The 25,881-nt window shown below is 36.3% G+C and overlaps 1 protein-coding gene across 1 annotated transcript; it reads right to left on the minus strand.

The window, feature by feature from the left end:
• Nucleotides 1-79: 79 nt before the first annotated feature.
• On the minus strand, nt 80-25,881 carry LOC149805829 (uncharacterized). The gene is made up of 17 exons (XM_089934837.1): nt 25,874-25,881; nt 25,045-25,705; nt 22,636-24,424; nt 22,265-22,310; nt 21,513-21,763; nt 19,405-19,453; nt 18,963-19,216; nt 10,705-10,783; nt 9,305-9,546; nt 8,721-8,775; nt 8,134-8,384; nt 6,594-6,666; nt 5,606-5,844; nt 4,645-4,708; nt 3,651-3,825; nt 2,507-2,598; nt 80-1,171 (listed from the first exon to the last, which is right to left on the minus strand). The coding sequence occupies exons 1-17, from the start codon at nt 25,879-25,881 to the stop codon at nt 1,006-1,008; spliced, it is 4,494 nt and encodes a 1,497-aa protein (XP_089790963.1). The 3' UTR covers nt 80-1,005.

The raw sequence follows: 25,881 nt of genomic DNA on the forward strand, positions 1-25,881 counted from the left end.
ACATGTCAAAATAAGTAAATATAAATATCAATATTTAATAAAGTAAAAAAGTAAATATTTAAAAAAATGTTCAAGTAAAATTGCTTTATTATCAAGTAGAAAAAAGTAATGCTCAAGAAGAAAATTATGAGGAATTAACTATGAAAAATAAAAGTTTGTGTTTTTTGTAAATATGCACGAATTGTAATAAAGGTCCACCACTGTATGTCAGTGACAATTTGTCAAGAAATCTTTTACATGCATTTGTCATTCTAAACAATGTTAACAATGTAGTCAGTCAACTTTGAGTCATGTAGGTATCACATTGAGTAGCTGAATGAATGACATGGTTGAAAGCTGATTTGCCCCATCATAATAGTTATTATGGATTTATAGGAGGGCTTGCTTGATTGGAAAAATGAATGAGTGAAATGAAGATTTTTTATTGTATATATCTGTTTCAATTCACAATTCGCAACAAGGAGGATTAAAAAGAAAAACATTCAGGCAAATGGATGAAAGTCACTGAATCATGCATCCTCTTCAGTACTGGGAGTTGGTGACACTGCATAAAAACACAGGATGGAATGAAAGAACATAGAATATACCTCTATTAACACAATATTGTAAATTTGCTTTCGAGGATTCAAGTCAGTGTACATTGCATTGGTATGAAATATCTTCCATTTGGCAGCCAGACAGCTAATGTAATATAAGTATAAAACGTTTTTATTAGCTTTGCACGTGCTTTTCTTGTAGATCTGACATTAAACTTAAGATGCCATGTACACGTAACGGTAGATAAAATACAACTAGATCTACCAGCACATTGCACGTTGTGTGCAAGAAAATGCAGTAATCCATACCATCGTACACATTTGGTCACTCAATAATAATGTTCTTGCAGTATACAAATCATCCGGTGACAAAGCTCTCCCCAATTCCATGAAACTAACTACTGTTCAATATCAGTATTTTTTTCACAACCAATGCATTAGGTCTTTGTGAAGCACTTGGACGATGGTTTCAGGAGTTGACTATGTATGTTTCTGCCTTTATAGAGTCATTCTCTACATCTGGCTCATCTATGTTATAAGCCGGAATGTCGAAGGTGGGTTCCATGGAGAAGTGTTCTTGGTCATAAGCATTGATATCTTCTGGGTGCTGCTTCAGTGTCCGTGACTTGCTGTACCTAGTGACACCGCCACATAAATATTGCATATATTAAATCACAATTTGTATTGCCATTATATTTTTCAAAGCAATTTAATGCAACAGAATCAAACTTGCTTTAAAAGACACCATATTAAGCAATCACTTACATAAAGCTGGCACTCTTCAAGGTCTGGTTAATTAAATGATAGTAGTGAACTGCCTCTCATTCCTCACTGCTTAATAAGGATTTTACTGTATTTCCAACATGAGCAAAGTTAGAAAGTAATTATAACACAGATAACAATTTCTTAGTTTTTACCGTGGAAATTATTTGCAGCAAATTCCATTTTTTGCATTGAATTAACAAAAACTTCGGCTTCTTGAAAAATGGGGGATGTACATCAATCATTAAAAATACTTAAGTTAACAATTGGTCTTTCTGCGCAAAGTATTTGTATCATGGGCAATACTTTTCCAGTGGCAATGGAAATGGTTTCATCAAGACTGTTACATGTCTGTGTTAAACTTCTATATCAGTTTCAGTAGTCTGCTGAAACTTTGGTATAATATTAATATATGGCAAAGGTTTGCAATATTATAATTTATGACCTATGTTTGGTCCACGTCAGCACATAACTACGTCATCCAGCAAAATTTTGCATTCTGATAAACTAGGATCCATGTCTTGCCAGCATTAGCACACGGCTACGTCATCCGACAAAATTTTGCGCTCTGATATACTAGGACCCATGTCTTGCCAGCATTAGCACACGGCTACATCATACGACAAAATTTTGCCCTCTGATATACTAGGACCCATGTTTTGCCAACATTAGCACGCGACTACATCATCCGACACAATTTTGCCCTCTGATAAACAAGGACCCATGTCTTGCCAGCCTTAGCACACAACTACGTCATCAGACCATTCTGAGGCATGACATAGAATTCTGCAGAAACATTGTCACATTGCTGCTAAAGTTAATTTAACCTGAATATTTTCACACCAAAGAAGTACAAAACTTGCAAACCCTTGTATGGAAATGTCATCTTGGCATGGAAGTCTTCATAAATTTCTATATTGTCACTGTGTTGACATTTCAATGGTGCAACAGGATGGAACGAAGGTTTCATATTGATGAAAATATAATTTTGATAGGCTTTATATATCTGAATACTATGCATATGGTACTTGGCTTGCTTAAAAAAGGAATGTTATCGATCAAACAAAAGAAAGGCATGTGCATTAGAAGTTATGATGTGGAGATATTTGAAAATCTAAATCCTGGTGCAGTAACAATATAAAACACATAAATCAGATTTTCATTGCATCAGATATGACAAGGGTTTACAACAGAGGAGCTATTCTTACCTTTTGTATCGGACAATTAAAGAGAACACCGTGATGGTGACTAACATCAAAGCACAACAGAGAACTATACCAATTACAACGAACCACCAGGGCTGAAAAAAGAGAAACGAAATTGTCATAAAATATCGATGAACATTCTCAATTTCTGATGCGCAATGACTACCTTAATATAAGGGTTTGTACCAGAGGCCTGATGCCTCAGTGAATATCATATTTCTGCATCTGATAAACATTTCCATGAACCTTGTAAAAACTAATAAATATAAATTATTTAGCAATTTTTATGAATGTCATGTCTGCTATGACACCTTATTGCTCAATGACGTTCGTGTGACTTTGCTAAATCTGCCCTAGTATCACATATTAATTAATTGATGTTTATGACTTGAAAGCAACCGAAAAGATTAAATGAAACAAGTCTATTGGAAATTGTAAATCTAATATATGAATTCTTATATTATTCAAAGTATCTACAAATTGAATTTTACTTATTTTGGTACATGTATCTGGATACATTTGAAGTTGAACAGCCTTTGAAAAATGCGGTACGAGATGGACTAGCGACATATGCTAATTTATCTGCATTACAACAATTTTTCGTCATAATTGCTGATATGCGGACGAATAGCACCAAATTACGGATATTTTGCCAAGATCAAAATGCAATTATTTAACTTATGATTTCGTTCATATTTCTGCAACTTTATCTTTTCATTCGCTAAATAAAAGTGTTTTTATAATTTTCGTTCATATTTCTGCAACTTTATCTTTTCATTCGCTAAATAAAAGTGTTTTTATAATTTTCGTTCATATTTCTGCAATTTTATCTTTTCATTCGCTAAACTAAAGTGTTTTTATAATTTCGTTCATATTTCTGCAACTTTATCTTTTCATTCGCTAAATAAAAGTGTTTTCCTTTTTAAAAAATTAGATAACTGAGGAGCCAATTTCTGAAAAATAGGGTACACATGATAAGTACCTCTACCTTTTAGATATGTATATCTGTTCTTTTACTGATATCATGTAAATGCGAATTATCTTTAATGACGGCGGACAAAAGTGTGAATCAATTGCAAAATCTATGCCGTTATGAGAGTGGTCGAATTTGCATCTGTATGGAGACTAAATGTTGAGTGATACTTACAAAATCGTCTTGCTCTTTGGGGGTTTTCATTTGTAATGGGTTAGCCATTCCGCTGCCCGTGGTATTCAGGTGTCTGTTCAAGGTCTCTACACAAGGTTCATCTAGGTCTCTTTCATCTACCGGGATCCCACCAGATGAAGCGGACACGAAATATGTTAGCTGGGTTGCATCTTTCCTGCAAAATATGGATCAACGAGATTTCCCGTTTTCAATACAAAACTAATACATCAAAATTCAAATGATAGCTATCATACGACTTAATTCACAAATTTCAGCGTTTTCTCTAATTATGATGGAATTTGTTTTCTTCTGAATGAAGTATAGGTCGACAATTACATCGATGACTTGAGCCATTTTGTATGTATTATGAGTGTGTCTGTGCAAATTTTCTCAGATTTCAAAAATGTTACTCAACTTAGCGGTTCTTTTCTACTCAAAATGCACTTGTTTTATATTTATTTCGACGCGAGTTTGTGGTCAGCTATTAGTTGTATAAAGTCCCCACCCCCGGTGTTGATACTGACGGGCGATATAAACCGCCAGTCAGTTTCATTACAGGTGTAGGGCTGATTTATCGGCATAGTCAGCCGTGTCGAAGATATCACATTTTTATTTATTAAATTTTCATATTTGAGGTGATACACTTACTAAGTAAAGTTTTTAATACTTGAAAAGATATTTTCGAAACAAACGCTGACGTCAACTTTTACAGTCCATTGAAACGAAACATCAGTGGAAAACTGTAAAAGCTGATCTTTAAGCAAGGTGATCTCGTTATCTTTATTTTCAGACCAGTTATATCTGTTATGGTAAACTTTATTAAAATGGTATTATAAGTGACTGACTATGTCAACTAAATCCGTCTTTTCTTATATTATATATTGATGTTCTGGGTTTGTTGAAGTTGGATTGGTGCGTAATTTAAATCATTAATTTATACGAATACATTGTGAAATTTATAGAATACATTCAAGAAAAAAACTGAATCTCTTACCCGTCAGAACTTTTAAATCCTGTTGTACCTTGGACAATTTTTACACTGATGTTACCCTGGAAAACTGAATAATAATAATAATAATAATAATAATAATAATAATAATAAATGTGGTAAATTTATTCTAAATATTGATTGTATATAATTTCTTGGTCGAAGTAATACTAACAATATACACATGAAATTATTGTCAGCATTTTGACCTATATGACGTACAGTTGAAAATATCTGACACAAATTGAAATCAAATATTTGAGAAAAATAGAATCAGCGAAATTCCATCTAAGAGAAAATATTTGCAGACAGTAACTAGGCTTCCCAGAGTTCCAGCTCCTATCATCTTACCTCGTTGGTGGGATTTTCCTATAACCACACCAATGCATATATCACCTTTCTTTTTATCACCCTGCTGGCAGAGTTATCTTGAACTTCTACCAGAAGTTTAGATTGCTATTTACTCCAAGAGTAGATAAGGTGACGTGCATATTGGTTTTCTTTTCTTTCTTTCTTTCAGTTACACCACTGTTTAAGCTTCTGTAGAATTGATGTAACTCATGTACAGAATGATTTAAAGTATAATATATGTCCAATGTGTTATTTTCACAATACTTTCCACTTAAATGATTGGCATTTGAAAGTATCTTTATAGACAGATGAATATTGACCAATACTGTTTATGGCGGGCGAGAAAATTAACTTTTACCCATATTTGTAAGCAGGAAAGGAAAATTAAAACCGTTTGGACCCACATTTGTGCCTAGGACTTAGAAAATCTTGTCCCTGGACATAAATTGTGTAACCGCTGGTTGAATTTCCTATCCAGCCCATGAATATTAATAATGAATATTCTAATAATTCCACATCGGTGCGTCTTTTTAAAATTCTGTTATTCTAGGAGGTCCAGGTCGATTTTGTATTAGCATTATTTCTCAAGATTCTTGTTCTTCTTAATTCTACGTACAGTCGTTTGTTTCCTTCCATGCATCAGAAATTGCCCCTTCAAAGTCTGAGAAATTATATGGCAGGATATCTCCAAGAACGTAGATTTCGCGGCGTCTGTGGGGAGTGCACGAACAGGATGCAATCTCGTACTTCTGCAGTCCTTCCTCCACGATGCTCAGCTGAGGTTCTGTAAGACTGCTAGAACTGGAGTCGGCTTCTAATACCGTCACTCTGTATCCGATCACTGTCACTCTTGTCCTGTTATGGAACAGAAAAAAAGCTAGCAATAAGAGATTTAGAGTTGCATCTCATTAAACACAAACAGAAAATTCGGCCTACACGTCTTATTATCTTTCAGTACATAGCTGTTTGTTGTTTAAATAAAATTAGATCGTCAAGTTTGTTCCTTCTATGTCAGCAGATTGACATTCCTTTAAAACTGACATATCAAAAAAGCAAAGTTACCCACTATAACATTTACTTTAATTGTTTTTTATGTGGCACATTGAAAACAATGAGCTGTTCTCATAAAGTCTCGTCATCAGTCATTCTTCCGCCGTAATTAAATGTCATGGGGCAGTGAAATTTTCTATAAAGAAGCGTTTGCTTACATTAAATTTTCAGCTCAGTTATCTCAGGACAAAGACATCTGTAGCACATATTGATTGATCGTTCATTTTGGGGTCTTTAAATGGTGGCAACATGCTATCCTGAATTGCCTACCCTACACAAAATTTCCTGACTAAATAAGCAAAATATAAAACTTCATAGTGGTATAGCATGTATGAGTCTTGCATCTTTATTGGGAATACTGTTATCATTAAGTAGGCAATGGTTATTATTTAATCCTATTTTTGCATGACGAAGACTATGTTCTTCACCACTCAGTGATTGCCTCAAATTTTAGCGTGTGGCCAGAAGCGTGTCCTTATCACTACTTCTTCGTGCGATTGTAGTCAATGCAAACTGAAACAAAAAGCAAAAGCACGTGTATAACTATAACTTACCCATTGTCCGATAAGTAGTTCACATTCCAGTCAAGGGTTTGTATTTTCACAGAATCGGTTGAGGCAACTGCAACTAGAGGTATGAACTATGGATTCATTACAAATGAAAGCAAATACTTGACGTAACGTAAATCAAATGTCGGGGGAAGGGAGTCGGCCCTCATCGTATTTTGAATAAGGGTGTGCAGCCCAAGGTCCCTTGAAAAGATCACCAAACATGACACAGTAAATTTATTCGATCATGCCCCATTGTAAATTTACCCAACCATGTCCCACATTAAATTTATCCTACCATGCCTAATTGTGAATTTACCCAATCACGTCACACAGTAAATCTGTCTGATCATGTCCCTTGGTAAATTTACCCAATCATGTCACAGAGCAAATCTGTCTGATCATGTCCCACATTAAATTTACCCAATCATGTCCCACAGTAAATTTACCAGTCATCCTCATGGTGGATTTACCCAATCATGTCAAACAGTAAAAGTGCACCAGTCATGTCCCACAGTAAATTTGTCCAGTCATGCCCCGGGGTGAATTTACCTAATCATGTCCCACAGTAAATTTACCCAAATCATGTCCCACAGTACATTTACCAGTCATCCTCATGGTGGATTTACCCAAATCATGTCCCACGGTAAATTTACCCAATCATGTCCCACAGTGCATTTGTCCAGTCATGTCCCGTAGTGAATTTACATTCATTTTACATTCATATACATATTATAGAAAACCAATATAAATACTTATTCTTAACCGTAATGTGATCATCATTATATGATAATATACACGTCAAAGCAGATACACAGGACCGCTCCGGTGTCCTAGTGATTAGAGCGTCCGCCTCGATTGCAGGAGGTCGTTGGTTTGATCCCCGGCCGAGTCATACCAAAGACTTACAAAAATGGTACTAACAACTACATCGCTGGGCGCTCAGCATTAAGAGGTTAATGTTAGGACTGGTCGGCCTGGTGTCAGGATAATGTGACTGGGTGGGACATCATGCTACATGTCTGCGACATGATGCCCCAGTGCTAGACATCACTGTAAACTGTCATACTGCAGACATCGTAGCCATATTACTGAAGAACTGTTAAAGCTACGTTAAAAATCCAAATCACACACACACACACGCGCAGATATGCAGATTCTCTAATCTAGCACTCGGTGTTCGAGTCAGACACCCAATTTGAAGTAATAAATCTGAGAATCGTATTTGTAAATACCCCATGTAAAGGGGATCGGAGACACAGCGCAGTCATGTACAGGAATTTATTGTAAATACACCTGATAATGTACCCCCAGGATGAATAGTGCACACAATGGAGCAGAACGTACCCAAAACGCACAGATGAAATTTCCCCAACTCTAACACCTGACTAGAAGTTGCTCCCGTAAAGGGCACTCGCTTATAAGCAAAGGCAGAGATAAAGAGATGCTAGTGTCTATAAAGATAATGTAAAAGGTATAGACATGTAGCATCATAATGTGACGTTAGCAAAATCATGTATATATAGCCTTGCTTGGGGATACTCACCTGAATGGAATGATGTCCATATAGAACGAAGAGCATTCTCTACCACATTCTTGAACTCGGACATTTGCCGTTCGTTCAGAAGTGAGATCCGATAGAGTTTCCCGACAGGTGCCCGCACAACAGAGATATTTAATCGACCCAGCAGCTCTTCCATACTAGTCATAGTTCCGTAAGAGTCCGGATTTGTCCAAGTGTCCTTCTTGTGGTCTTTTATATACTCTGGCAAGTACCAAAGCCTGGTAATCGTGCTCCTGGTAGGGAAAGACAGCGAATACATGATGGTTGAATTATATCATAACTGCACTGCTCCATCAAGCTACGTAATAGTTGGAATTATACGTACTAACTACTAGCTTTTTTCCAGTCATAACTTTATATATTTTCATTTCAAGACTAGGAATTATATTTCGACTTTCAGCTGAGCTACCTACTTTATGCTGAGATATTATTTTAGATGGACACTAAGATTTAACGTATTACGTAACATTATTTACTATTTTAAAAGTATCGTTCTCCTTTTCAATATATCAACGATCCCATAACACCAAACTGTAACAGCAAAAATGAACAAAAAGAAAGCGACTTGCCTATTCGTATCGATAAATTCCTCTCTTGCATTGTCCGGTAATAAATATGAGTTTTCTGAAAAAGAAAGCGGTCGGATAAATAAACGATAAATAAAACAAGCAGAGTTGATCGAAATCTTTATGCATCTGTCGAATCTCATTTAGTACGAAGTGCCAACAACATTATTTATTATCAAACATAGACAATATTATTACTATCAAACTTAGACAACATTACTTATTATCAAACTTAGACAACTTTATTACCATCACATATATGTATGCTTTGCATCAAAACTTGATTATGCTGTGTTTGAGATGCAAGATCGGTTTGTATATTAAAGAATGTTTTTGATGTGAAGACGTTCGTTAGCAACTAATATGGCATCTTAATGTTGAGGTCAACTATAAGTGTTGGACTTAAAAATTCTCAATCCTTCATGAAATTAAAATGTATGACAAAGATGATTATTTTAGGAAGTTTTCTTTTTGTAAATATCAATAATGGATTAAATTATATCAAGACTTTCTTAAAGCAATTCTATATAAAAAAAAGTAGTGACTGTTAATATGACTATGGTGGAGAAAAGAATTATATTACAAACCCTGTCGACTTTGCCTGATCATACGGGATTGATGGATGTCTGACTTGATTTTATTCAGCATGCGCAGTTTGAGCCATCCGACTGTGTCAATATAGGTTAGCTTCATGACAGTGGCTCCCTGATACTGATGACACTGTGGAATAATGCATACCCCGCACTGTCTAACGGTGTCGTCTGCAAACACTGGATCTATCATTTCATAATTTACCTTCAGGTAATAGTTTAATGTGGACACTTCATGTCTAGCAAAATGAAAAAGTCATACCAGATATTATCACTTAATCGGATTGCAACAAAACCCACCAATCGAGGCTTCCAAAAATTAAGGAGAATCATTGTTTGAATTTATGACAGACATAGCACAATTTACTTTCCTATCTCTGCTCATCATTTACTTCTTTTAAAACAATTATATGTATCACTTAATGCACAAAGGTTCTTAACCTCTATTTGATCGCTTCCTTACATTGATATCGGAAGAATTAGGGATTTCAAATACCAAACCATCTGGTGTTTCTCGACATTTTTCCGAATTTCAAACTTTATTTATATAACATCGCCTGTACAAACATGTCTTGATAAAACTGGATTCATCATCTCTGAAAATCCCTGAATTGGGCCTGAGGTGGTCCACGTACAGTCTTGAATTGGTGCCTCAGTTGATCATCAAGGTGGTGGACAGCCCTGGATTTGGCCTGACTTTATTATATTTGTGAACTGTGTGCAAGGAAGCAGATTCTTACAGCTTAATATTTATTTAATATTAATATAAATAGAATTATAACAGTAAATATATTCTTCGTGCATTATACTTTCAGTTATCACTTTCTTGCTTGGCAACCTAAATAACAAGGGCAGCCTGGTTCCATTTCCATTATCTTTCCCAAGTTATATATATATATATATATATATATATATATATATATATATATATATATATATATATATATATATATATATATATATATATATAGCATGACTTCGATCTTGTTTACAAATAGCAAGTGGCAAAAGTACCAGATGACGTAATAAGACTCAATGGTGATATCATTAAGTTGTATAAAGAAATTACTTAGAAATCTACAAAATATGACATCTCAAAATTTGACGATAGTTTCGATTTTTAAATTAATACCCGGTTCATAAGTAAGAAATATCTGAAGTAAGTTTCCTACAAATAAACAAAAGGACTGAAGTAAAATACAAGACCACCTTAAAAACTTGAACCACAGTCGTGGTGACTTGCAGTTAGCTACAGCTGTGATTGTCATTTTCAGCTCATGTCATACAGTGTACGATGTGAGCACGTCCAAAGATCTGCTTTGTACGTCTTAACTCTACATAGGTATACATTATGTACCGTACAGTCAGTGACGGATTTCTCTTCAGGGAAGAATTACCTCAGATCAACTATTGTTCTTTCTGGTCTGCCCAGTACGACTGACACGCTACATTTTTCTTTGCATGTTGTTCCATTGCCTGGAATATTAAAAGTTTTTTGTTTTTTTTCATGTGAAAAATGAAGTGTAAAATGACATTTATATGAGCTAATGTAAGAAAATAGATGCATTGGAAGTAATTACAATATTATTCCCAATTTAACTGTTTCAATACAATTTTAAATCAATTTTTAATTATACTGATAAATTATGATTTTTAAGTTGGAGTTATGTTTTGACTACCGGACAAAGAAGTGTTCCTATTTACCAGGCACGTGTAACCTTTTCTTGGGACATACTATTGGACAACACCGTACTCCAAAGTACCTGTGGACTTTAGACTCAACTTTCAATGAATCTAAGATATTTTTAATGCTTCCGGACATTTCTGTGCCAAGTACATACTGTGCAAAATATTGATTCAGCTTACTCTCACATACCTGTACATTCGAGCAGCTGGTAACTTACATTTCTATTCTTCCACAACATCTAGCATGTCCTAAGCTCTAAAAACGGAAACTCTAAAAACTAAAAATATGTTTCAGATTATTACAGCTCACTATCAATAGGGATGCCGTGTCGCGTTTGTTTTGCACCAGTTCCAAGATGGACGATGTGAAAGGAATGTATAAATCTCTCAATTACGTACTCCTAGCAGTAAAAGTTACAATTTCTGTGCTTCTTTGATTCTTTATTTACCGTTTGTTTCAATTTATTATTTCAGACATCTTTCACACAGTGCAAGAGGCATACTGAAAACTTCGAGCACCAGAATGTTACGGTACAGTCTGACCAAATGAGGCCATTTCACATAGGTTGATACAGAATGTTACGGTGAAGTCTGACCAAATTGGTCAATTTCACATAGGTTGATACAGAATGTTACAGTGCAGTCTGACCAGATGGGTCAATTTCACACAGGCTGATACAGAATGTTACGGTGAAGTCTGACCAAATGGGTCAATTTCACATAGGTTGATACAGAATGTTACAGTGCAGTCTGACCAAATGGGTCAATTTCACACAGGTTGATACAGCATGGTACGGTGAAGTCTGACCAAATGGGTCAATTTCACACAGGTTGATACAGAATGTTACAGTGCAGTCTGACCAGATGGGTCAATTTCACATAGGTTGATACAGAATGTTACAGTGCAGTCTGACCAGATGGGTCAATTTCACATAGGTTGATACAGACTGTTACAGTGCAGTCTGACCAAATGGGTCAATTTCACATAGGTTGATACAGAATGTTACAGTGCAGTCTGACCAGATGGGTCAATTTCACACAGGCTGATACAGAATGTTACGGTGAAGTCTGACCAAATGGGTCAATTTCACATAGGTTGATACAGAATGTTACAGTGCAGTCTGACCAGATGGGTCAATTTCACACAGGCTGATACAGAATGTTACGGTGAAGTCTGACCAAATGGGTCAATTTCACATAGGTTGATACAGAATGTTACAGTGCAGTCTGACCAAATGGGTCAATTTCACACAGGTTGATACAGCATGGTACGGTGAAGTCTGACCAAATGGGTCAATTTCACACAGGTTGATACAGAATGTTACAGTGCAGTCTGACCAGATGGGTCAATTTCACATAGGTTGATACAGAATGTTACAGTGCAGTCTGACCAGATGGGTCAATTTCACATAGGTTGATACAGACTGTTACAGTGCAGTCTGACCAAATGGGTCAATTTCACATAGGTTGATACAGAATGTTACAGTGCAGTCTGACCAAATGGGTCAATTTCACACACGTTCATATAGCATGGTACGGTGCAGTCTGACCAAATGGGTCAATTTCACATAGGTGGATACAGAATGTTACAGTGCAGTCTGACCAGATGGGTCAATTTCACACACCTTGATACAGCATGGTACGGTGCAGTCTGACCAAATGGGGCAATTTGATATAGGTTGATCCCTGTTGCTGTTGTGTAAACAATCTCAGATTTCATTTTACGCGTTTTCAAATTAGAAAGAAAAAAAAGAAATAAAAAATAGAAGAACAAACAAAGAAATTTAAAAACCTGTCATAAGGCCTGTTTTATCTGAGGGAAATGGGGCACAGTTTGAAGCATTTAGACTTTATATTAAATGTTGATATTGCTCCATACTGCTTACTTCTAAAACTTTACTGTTTGAACAGTTAATAGTATGAACATGCGTTGGTATAATTCCCAATTGCCTGTTATTACTTTTGTTAATAAATAATTTTTCTTGTGACTGAGATGGCGAAGGGTGCAAACTGATCAGGGAACGACCCTGTATCTTTTAACTTAACTAGCATGTAGTTGCATACAACCCTAGCTAGTGTGCATCAATGGAGAAAGAGTGGTGTGGAAAACGGTATACGTGGTACCAAAGGAGAGTTTCCTTGTCTTGGTAAACATCAATAAAGAGTAACCATGGAGGCAGGAATCTTTGGCGGACATGAATTATCAGTTGAAAAACCTATACCAGAACCTATCTGACTCGTGGGACTTAGACTGACAGGTCACCTATGTCACTATAGGGACGATGGCATGCCCGATAAGCTTAGTGCAGTCGTGTTAGTTCGTCTCCCGGATCTACGGTATTAAACTATTAGGTTTCCTCATGATGTGACCAAATTAATATATTAGTTGTGTTTGTGTTGTTTTCTTTTTCTTCTTCAGAATCAGTACTGTCTATGGGTTTGTATATGTCTGTCAATAAAATAGTATTGTTGGCAACACCTCAGGTATTCCAGGTAGTCTTTTGATTTTATTGTGTAGTTGTATTTGCTTTTTAATTTACAGAACAATTTGACGAGTAGCAATATATTCAATTCATTATCTTGGTGCGGTTTTCTGTGGTAAACATAGAGCCAAGTAGGAATGTGTTAATGAACAAAATTAGAATTCCTACACACAAATTTAACCTGGTAAACGTAGGTATTACTGACAAACAAGGGTAATGCAACACTATATGCATATTCCTAATTTGCAGAACTGGCAAATGTTATTTAAAAACTCTGTAAGCATACAACTTCTGAGTGTATGGCCATCTCAATATTTAGTATCAGGCAGTAGTGTGATAATAGCATTTCTGGAATATTGTTACTAATCTAGGTCAAAGTTAAACAAAGTTACAAAAGCACCCATACCCGATGATACTCGTGTGTGGTAGAAAATTTAAACTTGTATCAGTAACCGAGCAAAACCGCTTTTATCAGACTACTTGTAACATTACCCTCGTCAATGTGACAAATGCACAGATACTACACGAATATGGCACGATTTTAGACAAATAGAGACAAACGCATACACGTGCACGATCACGTCAACGTCCACTAATACGTCCATGTACATTATCATAATTTGCATAAACGCCAGCATGGTATACAAACTGACCACTTATTAGAAATGTACTTGGCACAACAGTGTAGGTACAGGATTTCATTTACAATTTCATCTGCTATATGTTTGACTTCTTTTCCATATCGTTGTTCCATAAAATTCGCCATGATGTTAAATAAGGAGTTCGAATAGGGCTGCGAAATGTTGCAATTATTATGAGCTTATTTGGTGGTTCTTAAACATCGTCTTCCATATCTGATGATCTTTAATCCAGATCTGATATTTTACTTTCATATCATTGAATTCAAGCAGTACTGACTAAATACTCTTACTTATAGGTTATACATTTTTCTTGTCGATATCAGGTAATTTTAAGGACTTAATACTATTAATTATAAACTGTAGATCTTTCTTGTCGACACTACATGTATTTTGTTGTTGTTGTTAAAAAAATTTAAATCTTTTTTGTTTTGTTTGTACAGCTGTGCAATATTTGAGCGCATTCTGATACGATACCCATAGGCATCTTCGAAAGAGTTTCAATCCATGATTACCTGGTTCGTATTCGATCGGGATATGTGCCCGATAATCTTGTTTATGTAACTAAAAATACTAGTTGACTGCAATTGTCATGCTTCTGAGGCAGCCTCAGTGGAAATAAATGCTGCGATACGAGGTCGCCACTCTTGTCCATCTCTAACTACCTGTCATATTTCGGCCTGCTTGACCTGTGTGGGAATATTAGTATAATAATGCGCTACTTTTTCACGACGTTGTTTCATGATCAATCATGGCGCATCAGGAGAAAGTCCTAACATTACAAGTATGCCAGTTTTTCTCATACCGTTTGGATTTCGTATCCCACGCTCCCGCGGCGAGAGTGGCTTGAGCTGTTTCACAGTCGGCGTGCTAGCATATAGGGGAAAATAGTGTTCTTATGTTACGTGTTTAGGCTCGAATAAACAGTAACACAAGAAAATTTCCCTGGAAAAATTCTGTAAAAATGAAAAAATATGAACTTACGGTTTTAAGAATCAAATCCAAAAATAATCCAAGAATAATCCACGAATAAAATTTTAGGAGTCCTAATAATAAAATGTTCTAATGATTTCAAGTTCGAGTCCCGACGAAGAATCCAAGATGGAAGACGATGACGTATGATGTAACCTGTGGTGCTAAAGTCTACAGTTCCTTGTAGAAACAAGAAATATCACTCCGGTTTTGGAAATCTGAATAAATTTTTATAAATCTGTCTTTGTTCAGGAATTTCACATGAGCACACGTATTTTCCAGGAAGAAAAAAAAAAGAATTCTTTTGAATCCAGGTAATTTGAAATAACTCCTAACAGCACAACATACATCTTCCAGTGTAAAGATAAAGCCCTACTACTACCGAGAATATCTCTCCAAAACAAGGGTTATATCGTATTCTAAAACGCAAAAAGGGGGTAACGTGATCATGTTCCAGAACCTCGTCGAAATTATGTACTTGTTAAAGATCACGTACACCCAGTGTGGCCCTGATGAAACCCACTCATTTTACTTTAAGAAATAAAAAGTAAAAAAATTGTTTACATCTTAAACATGTAGTCCCATCATGACCTCGACAACAACCACTCGTTTTAAAATAAAAATAGAACTTATTTGCGTGGTTGCTGCTAATTTTGCATCAAAGTCAGGATCTAGATCAACACCTGGTGTTTACAAAACGAACAGTCAAGGTCAAACTATTTTCTGAAAAAGGTATCATCTCTAGTGAATAAATTTACATTACAATATTATGTAATGAAAAATATATAAAAGATTAAAACTGACAAACAAACAATTAAATTGAAATCAATATATATTAGATCAGATATAATTAAATCAAATACACATAAGAGTGTTTTAAATGATGCAAGTTTTGTTTTATTGTTTTTACTTTACCAGGATCAGATAAAACAACTTATTTAATCCTGGCTATTTTTTAAACTGACTTTATATCTTTTTTTTTCAACGGTGTTGAGATTGTCGGATGTTTCTACAATCATAAATTCAGTGAATCTTCAGTGGTGTAAGCGATAATACTCGCGAACAGATCAGTGAGCTGGGCAACGCTGATTGAGCGACCTGACTCCAATAATACATATAATGTATGGACGACCACCTAGTCCAACACCTACGCGAGCTAGAAAATGTGATTGCAATTATCGCCGTTTTATCTCCTTAAAGGCATGAGGTGGTATCTGAATCAGGAGAAGGAAATCTAGCTTTATATATTAGAACTGTATGGAATCCATTAAGTGACCAGTCATAGTTTGGGTTGCAGTAATACGAATGTTGTAACTAAGGCCTTTGAAAAGGCATAGGCTTGTTCTTTCGGGTATTATGAAATTGGCTTGCAAGCGTATAATTTCTTGCAAATCTGAGCCGGGCCAAATAAGCTCAAATGGCCCACTATCAAGTAATGATCCAGCTTGAATCATACGAGACTGTACGTTTATATGCAGCCACATGAAATGTGGTGGAGTGTTTATTAGTTCCATTGATAGTTTTTGCTTCATTGTTTTTGGCGATAGCTTCTGAGAATTTCTTCCAGTGCTTGCGCTGCTCCTCTTTTTCAGCGTTGTACAGCATTTTGTACTAGAAGTCGAGTATGGATGCCGTTGTTATATCAATGCTGAAATTATCTTTCTAATTAGGTGACACATTATTATATTCACAATTTTTGTCGTCAGGTTCGCTCACTGACATCCGCGAATTGAAGTTTTCTGACACAATATCAAACAATGACTTTTCATGCTTTTTGTCATAACTTTGACCCAGTCTATTTCGTTGTGTTTCCAATAAAATCCTTAAGTCGATTAATTTATCAAAACAACTCGGGATTCGTGTTTGAAAAATCATACAATGTCTTTGGAGCCTCTTTGACAAATATATATGATTTATTTAAGCTAAATAACGATTTTATCTTTTCTGTAATGTTATAAACATTTCATTTGTTTAGGCAACGAGATTTTCGCAAATCATATAGTAATAAATTCCTTCAAAATGCTTTACGCATCCATATGTGAACTTTTCGCCGTTATGTCTACTGCAGTAATTGTTTGATATAAAACGAAACAGTCTCCGCTCGGTTTGTGCTTGTGATTCAGTATTCCTTTGAGATTATAAGAACGCTGCATAATTTAAGATTTTACGCAATAATGTATTACGTCAAATAGACGTATCAGCGGTTTGAATTTCAATCCCCGGATGAAACCTTAAAGTGCCAAGTGACATACTACAAAGGGTATAGATTGTTTCGAACCAAATTAAATATCAATGCGTGACTTGTAATTATACTTGACAACAACTTTACATCATCAGATTCACTTTCGTTTTCATGTACAACCAGCCTCAGTGCGACGTTCCCTAAATCATTCAAGAAAAACAGTTTTCCACAAGCGTGAATCGAACCTGCAATGTCTCGACCAGAAGTATACCACGATAGCTAATTACTCTACCGATAACACTGAACGATTAAGTGAAAAGAACTCGTGCATGAAGTAAACAGGCTAGTGAAAAAGGTGCGTGCATAACCCTCCATTATTTGTCAATGTGAAAAACTACGCTGTTTTGAATTACTATTCTATGGCTTATTACGTACATATCCATACATTGTCCCGTATAAAATCATATTAAGCATACATTGTTTTGAAATTATAATTCTGTCTCAAATGCTGATTAGCTATGCCATCAACCATAATTTTAGTAGTTTTCACGTTGACGAATACCAGTTTGACCGACTGTTTATTCGGTTCCGCTTTGAAAATAATAATCACGTCAGAAGTGCCCCTTCCCTGATTAATTCAATAATTCGCTAATTCCTCTTTGAGACTCGAAATGCACGCAGATATCTACTATTTGCTTAATTCAATACCTCTTTATTTGAGAGTCAGTACTGCTTTCAATAACACATAATACAGAGTTACACTTGGGCTATATCAATATCAATCGGCCAGCAAGTGCCGAGAAATAGGTGTGTGTGTGTGTGTGTGTGTGTGTGTGTGATCTGGTCTTTTAACGTAGCTTTAAAAAATTTTCAGTCATATCGACACGATGTCTGCAGTGTGACAGTTTATAGTGATGTCTAGCACTGGGGCATCATGCCGCAGACATGTAGCATGATGTCCCACCCAGTCATATTATCCTGACACCAGGCCAACCAGTCCTAACACTAACCTCTTAATGCTGAGCGCCAAGCGATGTAATCGTTCATACCATTTTTGTAAGTCTTTGGTATGACTCGGCCGGGGATCCAACCCACGACCTACCGCATTCGAGGCGGACGCTCTAATCAATAGGCCACCGGAGCGGTAGGAAATAGATGCACTTATGAGGCTACACTGGTTGTGTATATGTATGCTTTATAATGCCCTTAATAACGGTCGGTTCATTAATAGGATAGGCGTTGATCCAGATAATGTACATTTGCATATATCTTTGCGAATGTCTTTGCATATGTATTCACGTACTTTTGCATGTTTTCACGTATGTACTTGACACGTATTTCTTCACTTATGTGCTTGTCACGTCAACGGAGTTTACGTCACAATTTCAGAAATGTGTAAAGCAGTATGATAATAGCGGGTTTGTTTGGCTACTGATCTATATCAAATCCTTTAACTACACCCACCCCCATGACTATCCTATGCCTTCAGACGACTCTTAGTAACTGTTTGCGCGTGTGATGTGAGAACGAGGTTAGGGCCGGTTTATAAGACTTTGACCTTTATCCGTAGCAATAATAAATAATATATGTTATCATACTACTCATCTACACATGTCATAATCGGCTTAAAGTAAACTGTATGGCCCTAAAACTAAATTTTCTTCCTTGTTTAATGAACACAAAGAAATACGCACTTTTCAAACAACGTCGCCACTCGCTGGATATTGTTTCCTCTGTTCCGCTGATGTTGAATGTCACGGGTCGCTGATTTACCGTCAACTCAAATGTATTCGCAAATGGCCAAGAGACTACACTACTGGTCAGTCTGTTTAAATCCCGGCTTTCGAAGACTTTGGCTATCTGAACTTGCCTGTCTTGAGAAATTTCCCATGGCATCACCTGATGCCCACTCGAATAAGCAAGGTACGACAATCTTGTCAATTTTATTCTGCAAGTAGAAAAAGTCAGTCGTCTAAACGTTTCATCGCAGAATTGCGCTTCAATTTTAATGCAGTTATTAAGTTGATGATATATTGAAAACAAATATTATCCGGCATTGCGTTTGCGTCAGAGACAGAGTTTAATGTGTTCACGTGAAACATATCAGTAACAACTTTGTACAAAGACTGTACTTACCCATATTCTGCTAAACAATATTCTAAGTCGACGATTTGAATATCGGGATCTGAAATAGATATGTAACAGTCTTTCAATTAATGTTCTTAATTGGTGTAGTTTACACATTCTAAATTCCTTGGTACTATGGATGCCAAGAAATAGGAGTATTATATATCCCTTATTGTGCAAACGTATACTTAAAAACTTGAAAATGTTCATTTTCTACTACCGGAGTTTTAACTGCATAGCAATGATATCAGCAAAAACACATATTTGTAGACCCAATCTCAGTGTGGCAAAAATGGGCCAAGTGGTACTTCATGACCTCATCATGATCTAAATAATTTCAATTGCATGACAGAAGACATTGCTGTAGGATAAAACAAAGGTGGCTGATAGAAAGAGAAGAAGACTTGCTTCCTTCTGTACAATTCGTATGGAGCTTCAGCATTGTTGTAAAGTTACGAAAATGTCTGCCTTACATATTTTTCGAGGAGCATTACGTTAACACGTTTGATGTACTAACAGTGAAAAGATGGTCACATCTTACAGAAAGTAGTGTGCCGCTAGTCCCACAGCTAATAGTTACGATGCCAATCTTGCGGGACATTAGAAAAGCTTGGGTTGCGAACAGAACGCGATTGCAGGTTCAGTTTTTATGACACTTTTGAAGTTGAGTACTTGCTGAATTCAAATTGTTGTCTCTATGTAAAGTTGTTCAAGTAAAATTTAAGGTCAGCATCTTAATGTTGCACTCCTAAGTCAAAGTAGATGCAATTAATATATCACTGTTTACAATTATCAGAATCCACGATCTGAGATGACTTTCAGTGCAAAGTTGAAACGTTTCGGAAATCGGGTCAGGATTCCAGTGCGATGGACCTGCATCTAAGAGATGATACAGAGAAAATGCCACATCATGCTTGTTTGGTTTTCTTTTTCAAATATATCTCTACCTGTATTTAAATTTTTAAAAGTGACAGTAATCCATCGATAACTCGAAGTAATGCAAGCATTATCTTGGTGACATTAATACTAGTACTAAGAAGAGGCGTGCACTTAACTGTGAATCTGACGTAATACCATATAGACCCGAATGCTTGCATACCAGCTCATATGCTAATCAAAAGGGACTCTCAGGTAGTTCAGGTAAATCACCAAAGAACTTTATTAAGAACGTAGAGAGTTACCAATGTCAGACAGAATGAAAGACTGTATTGTACACGTTTGCGATCATGACATTCGATTTTCATAGTACTGAATAAGTAATCTTCGTAGCAAATAAAACCCAAATCTACTCTTTTTTTTAACTCTCTAACCTGTACTGCTTAAGTATAAAACCTCTCTAACGTGTTTGCTTTGGAATAAAACCTCTCTAAACGTGTTTGCTTTGGAATAAAACCTCTCTAAACGTGTTTGCTTTGGAATAAAACCTCTCTAACGTGTTTGCTTTGGAACAAACCCTCTCTAGACGTGTTTGCTTTGGAATAAAACCTCTATAACGTGTTTTGCTTTGGAATAAAACCTCTCTAAACGTGTTTGCTTTGGAATAAAACGTCTCTAAACGTGTTTGCTTTGGAATAAAACCTCTATAACGTGTACTGCTTAAGAATAAAACCTCTCTAACGTGTTTGCTTTGGAATAAAACCTCTCTAACGTGTTTGCTTTGGAATAAAACCTCTCTGAACGTGTTTGCTATGGAATAAAACCTCTCTGTGTTTTGCTTAGGAATAAAACCTCTCTAAACATGTTTGCTTTGGAATAAAACCTCTCTAACGTGTTTGCTTTGGAATAAAACCTCTCTGTGTTTTGCTTTGGAATAAAACCTCTCTGTGTTTTGCTTAGGAATTAAACGTCTATAACATGTTTGCTTTGGAATAAAACCTCTCTAACGTGTTTGCTTTTGAATAAAACCTCTTTAACGTGTTTGCTTTGGAATAAAACCTCTATAACGTGTTTTGCTTAGGATAAAACATAAAGACGACAAAATATTAGACCAGCAAACAGAGCAATTATGTTTATACGTGTAGCTAATAATTTTGTTTTTATAGCACGAACGTTGTAGTTTTGTAACTCTTCAGAGAATGTTTCAGGACGCATAAATAATTATTTCGTAAATTACTTACTTATATTATCTGCTTTCCAAACATTCAAGATGGCATCTTTAATGTCTGTTTTATTGTAGACATAACCAACAACATTAATGTTGTGCGCTTGAGATAGGTCTATCAAATATTTAGTGTCGCCCTTGAACAAGGATGCCTCTGCACGTTGAAATGGACTAGAGGATGCCACTGACTTCTCAAGGTCTATTAGGAAATCCTCATCAGATAAATAACCACCAGTAAGGTTGAATTGCGCTTGCGTGAAGGGATGCCTGGTTACACAATATGACATTTATTAAGAAAAAACCTCTCTGAATTCACCACATTCACCCATATGTCCATCCATCCATCTATAGATCTTGTCACGCATACTTTAAAAATATTGGAATGAAACTTCGTTAAATGTCTTGCACAAATAATACTGCGTTAGGCCAGGAATATAAATACTGCTCTAAGTTGAGGTAAATAATATAATCATGTATATACAAAACTGGAAAATTCATCTTAAAAGCCTATATCATTTATAATCGTTTAATTTTAATCCTAATGTTTTTTTATCTGCTCGACACAACAAAAAGTGAACACCTAAAGTGATCTGTTATATTATTTGATAGAATGCCTAAAACAAAATACCCAAATACGACGATCCTATAAGGAAGTATAAATTATGGAATAGTTAAAATAAAACAAGGTGTCAGATAAGACCAATTCAAAGGCATACGAAATCGTGTTTAAACTTTGCAAGATACCAAATTAGTGCCTGGTAAACTTACCCCTGTTTGTCGACAAAATATCTAATGTCCAGCCACTGGAGCATACCTGTGCAGAAAAATTAATTTCACGTTAAACATACAAAGCGTGAAAAGTGCAGAGTACCAGAAATCGCTTAGTTAATATCTATCGAAAATTACCATATTAAAAATTCACACCGAGTCTGTGATAAGAAGTTATATTAAATATATTTCCAGCGAGACCGCTTTAACGTCATCGTACATTTTTCATTTTTTCTGCCAGTATTTCAGGTGATGTTCATTATATATATATATATATATATAACTATGATAGGAGGATTGAACATATATATATATTGTTTTGCTGGGCATGTAAGGTTCTTTTATAGCATAATTTAATTTTTAAATATTACCTTTGCCGCCAATTGCCTGCTGAACCAGTGCCTTGAGATTCTTTAGTGCACTCGCAGTCTTATGGATCCGTCCTCTCAAATAGAACACATAGACTTCAGGTTGTGTGCCTTTAGTTGTGTTTTCTCCTTTTGGCGTCGTAGCCGTAACGAGTTGTTGCGGTGGGGTTGTAATCGTGTTTAAATTGGTGATCAACATGTTCAATCCTCCTATCATAGTTGTCATAATAAAAGATGTTGATCCAGCCGATGGCGATGGTGGAAAGGTATTAGTCACCGCTACATAATTAGGAGGCTGTGATTGTGTAATATATTTGGATGATGTTATGGATGTAGATGTCTTATTGTACAATGACATGATAATAGTTCCTTCACCGGTTGAAGAGGACGATGGTTGTAGCTCCATTGTTGTGGATGAGGCTGTCGGTAAATTACTGACTGATGGTGTGTTTATATTTATACTCGTTAGAGTAGTTGCAGTAGACTGGATGATAAGATTAAGGGGAGAACTAGATTCACTTTTTGGACTAAAACTGGAAGATACATTGATCCATGAACTTGAAGATTTTGAAACTTCAGTGGGTGAAACTGCATTTATAGTATATAGAGCTGATGAAGTCAACACGGTCGTGAAGCCTCTGTAGCTTTGATAAGACGATGTACTACTATAGTGCTCTGTGGTAGTGGCAAGAAAAGATTTCACGGTGGACACACTAAATCCTTGGCTTGTACTTTCCAAACGCAACGATATCGAAGTAAGATATCCAATAGATGAGGAATAGGATGGTGACACGTCATGAAAAACACTTAACGATGTTTCGATTCCAAAAGATGCACCCAAGGAAGGAACACTGGTGGCATACTTAATTCCAAAGGAAGGAGTGGTGGTAATAATGTGTTCATATGTCTTTCCTTCTGTTGTAAGACCAGGGGTATTAAACAGGGCTGAGGTAGTTGAAAGATAAGTGGACGTAAATAATTCTCCAGTTTTTGAAACATACGAGACGGTACTACTCTTACTGGGTTGAATTGGTGCTGTCAGTAAAGTTGCTGTTGACGAAGAAAGACCGAGAGGGTGGTTTTCAGTCGGTATGTTGGGGAAAGTCTCGGTGTTCGAAATAGTAGTATGGCCATATGTAAAATTGGTGATAACCGTCGCTTGGCCTGTTGATGAAATACCCAGAGATGTTGTCGGAAAAATTATTTCACAGGTACTTCCCGTGTATTCATACGGGCATTTACAGGTTGCTACGGTAGCATTTAAATAGCATGTGCCTCCGTTTAAACACATTATCCTCAAACATAAATCATTATCTACTGAGGATAGGGTGGAAGATGCATGTGTAATGGACGAAGCTACAGTATTGGTCAATGGCTGAAAAGTTGTTGTTAAAGTGTCCCGAATGTCATTTTCACAGCTTTTACCAGTATACCCCTTTAAACATAAACAACTGTAGGAACTGATATCATCTCTGCATATGCCACCGTTTTGACAAGGGTGACTAGAGCAGCCTATGTCAAAATTTTCGCAGTTCTTTCCGTAAAATCCAGATCTACAGCAACAGGTTCTATTGAAACACACACCATCATTTTTGCACCCAAGGTCTGGACATTCGGTATCCTTGTCCATAGGAAGGACCCTTATATTACAGCTCTGGCCCTTCCATCCTGCCCTACAGACCCTAACTCCCCCAGAGGGCTCGCACACATAGTGACCCTCGTCACAAGAGTCTGCGGGCATGCAGTGTGTGTTGCAACCCTCACCATAATAGTTGGCACGACAGTTGGTTGGCTGTGAATTGAAATTACATGATTATTTTGCTAGCGTATTTTACCTACATTTTTAAAAAAATACTTAAAAAAGAGAAAATGTTGTTTTTTACTTCCATGACGTCCATTCTTTTCTGGAAAGAGATTTTTATTTATTTTAATAGTGGTTTTCAAATAGAAGTGACGAATGTACTAAAGGGGTAAAAATTTCCCCAGATAAATAGTTCGTATTTAAATAACAATTCTTATTTGTAAGTATCTTCAGGGTAATGCTATTAATTGAAATCCATGATAGTTCATAATTATGTATTAAAAAAAAACTCTTGTTTTAAAAATCACTTGCTTAGACAGTAACCTATCTAACATAGTAAAACCTGTCTTTGTGTGCACCTTCAATAAGGGACACATGCTTATGAGAAACATCACGTATAAACCCCATTTTACAATTTACATCAAATTTAACCTTTACAAAAAGCACGCCTGTCCACAGAGGACAAGAACTGTGTAATCATTCGTGTGTTCTTTAAAGATAATAATTCACGTAATACCTTTGTATATGTCACTATACGAAGGCTCAAAAGTGTTTTCATTGTTAAAACGTGAATGGAAAGGAAACCAAAGAGGATTGTAACTCATACTTACAGATGGCGTTGTAGTCAAAAGATACTTGACATTCTGACATCGGTCACCGGTAATCCCCGAAGGACAAACGCAGTAAGTTTCATGAAGATCTTCATCCCACACGCAGGTAGCGTTATTTTGACAGTGATTACTTTGGCACTTGTCCAGTCCCAGTGTTGTAAGGGGAACAGGACTTGGTATGGGCGTCTCGCACTGCATACCAGTATATTCGGGAAGGCAGTTACATTTAAATTCACCAATTCCGTCCTTGCACGTACCCCCGTTCAAGCATGGCTTGCTTTCACATTCCAGGATCTCTGAGTGACACAGCACGCCGCTGTAGCCTTTATTACAGCAGCACGTACCATTCGTGCAGACTCCTTTTCTGCACTCATTGACATCTCCACAAGTGATATTTGTGTCTCTTTCATCAGTGATTACCTTTGTGTTACATTCCGCACCTTCCCATCCGATCAAGCAGATTTTGGCACCCGATAACTTGTCACAGTAGTAATGTCCACTGGCACAGTTATCATGGGGCTCGCAATGAAATGAGCAGTCTTTTCCGTTTTTGTTCGGAGGGCATACGATCGCACGAGGTCGTCTTGGAACTGTGGTGTCTTGGTTATGACTTACTTCTTCACAATCTTCACTAATAAGACCCACTTCGACTGTCAAAGTGCTGTTCAAATACAGTGAAAATGCGTTACTGACTGTATTACGATTTGAAACTTTAAATAGTTTAATTGCATAATTATTGAATCTTATTTGGTGCAAATCTAAGTGACTTTAGGACCTTAGGGTTTCGGTTCTCTAATCGCAGCAAGATTTACAAACTAGTCAAATAAACGGAAGCAT

This window comes from Sinohyriopsis cumingii, chromosome 2 (assembly GCF_028554795.1).
Source record: "Sinohyriopsis cumingii isolate HCF-2022 chromosome 2, ASM2855479v2, whole genome shotgun sequence".
In the NCBI taxonomy this organism is placed as follows: domain Eukaryota; kingdom Metazoa; phylum Mollusca; class Bivalvia; order Unionida; family Unionidae; genus Sinohyriopsis; species Sinohyriopsis cumingii.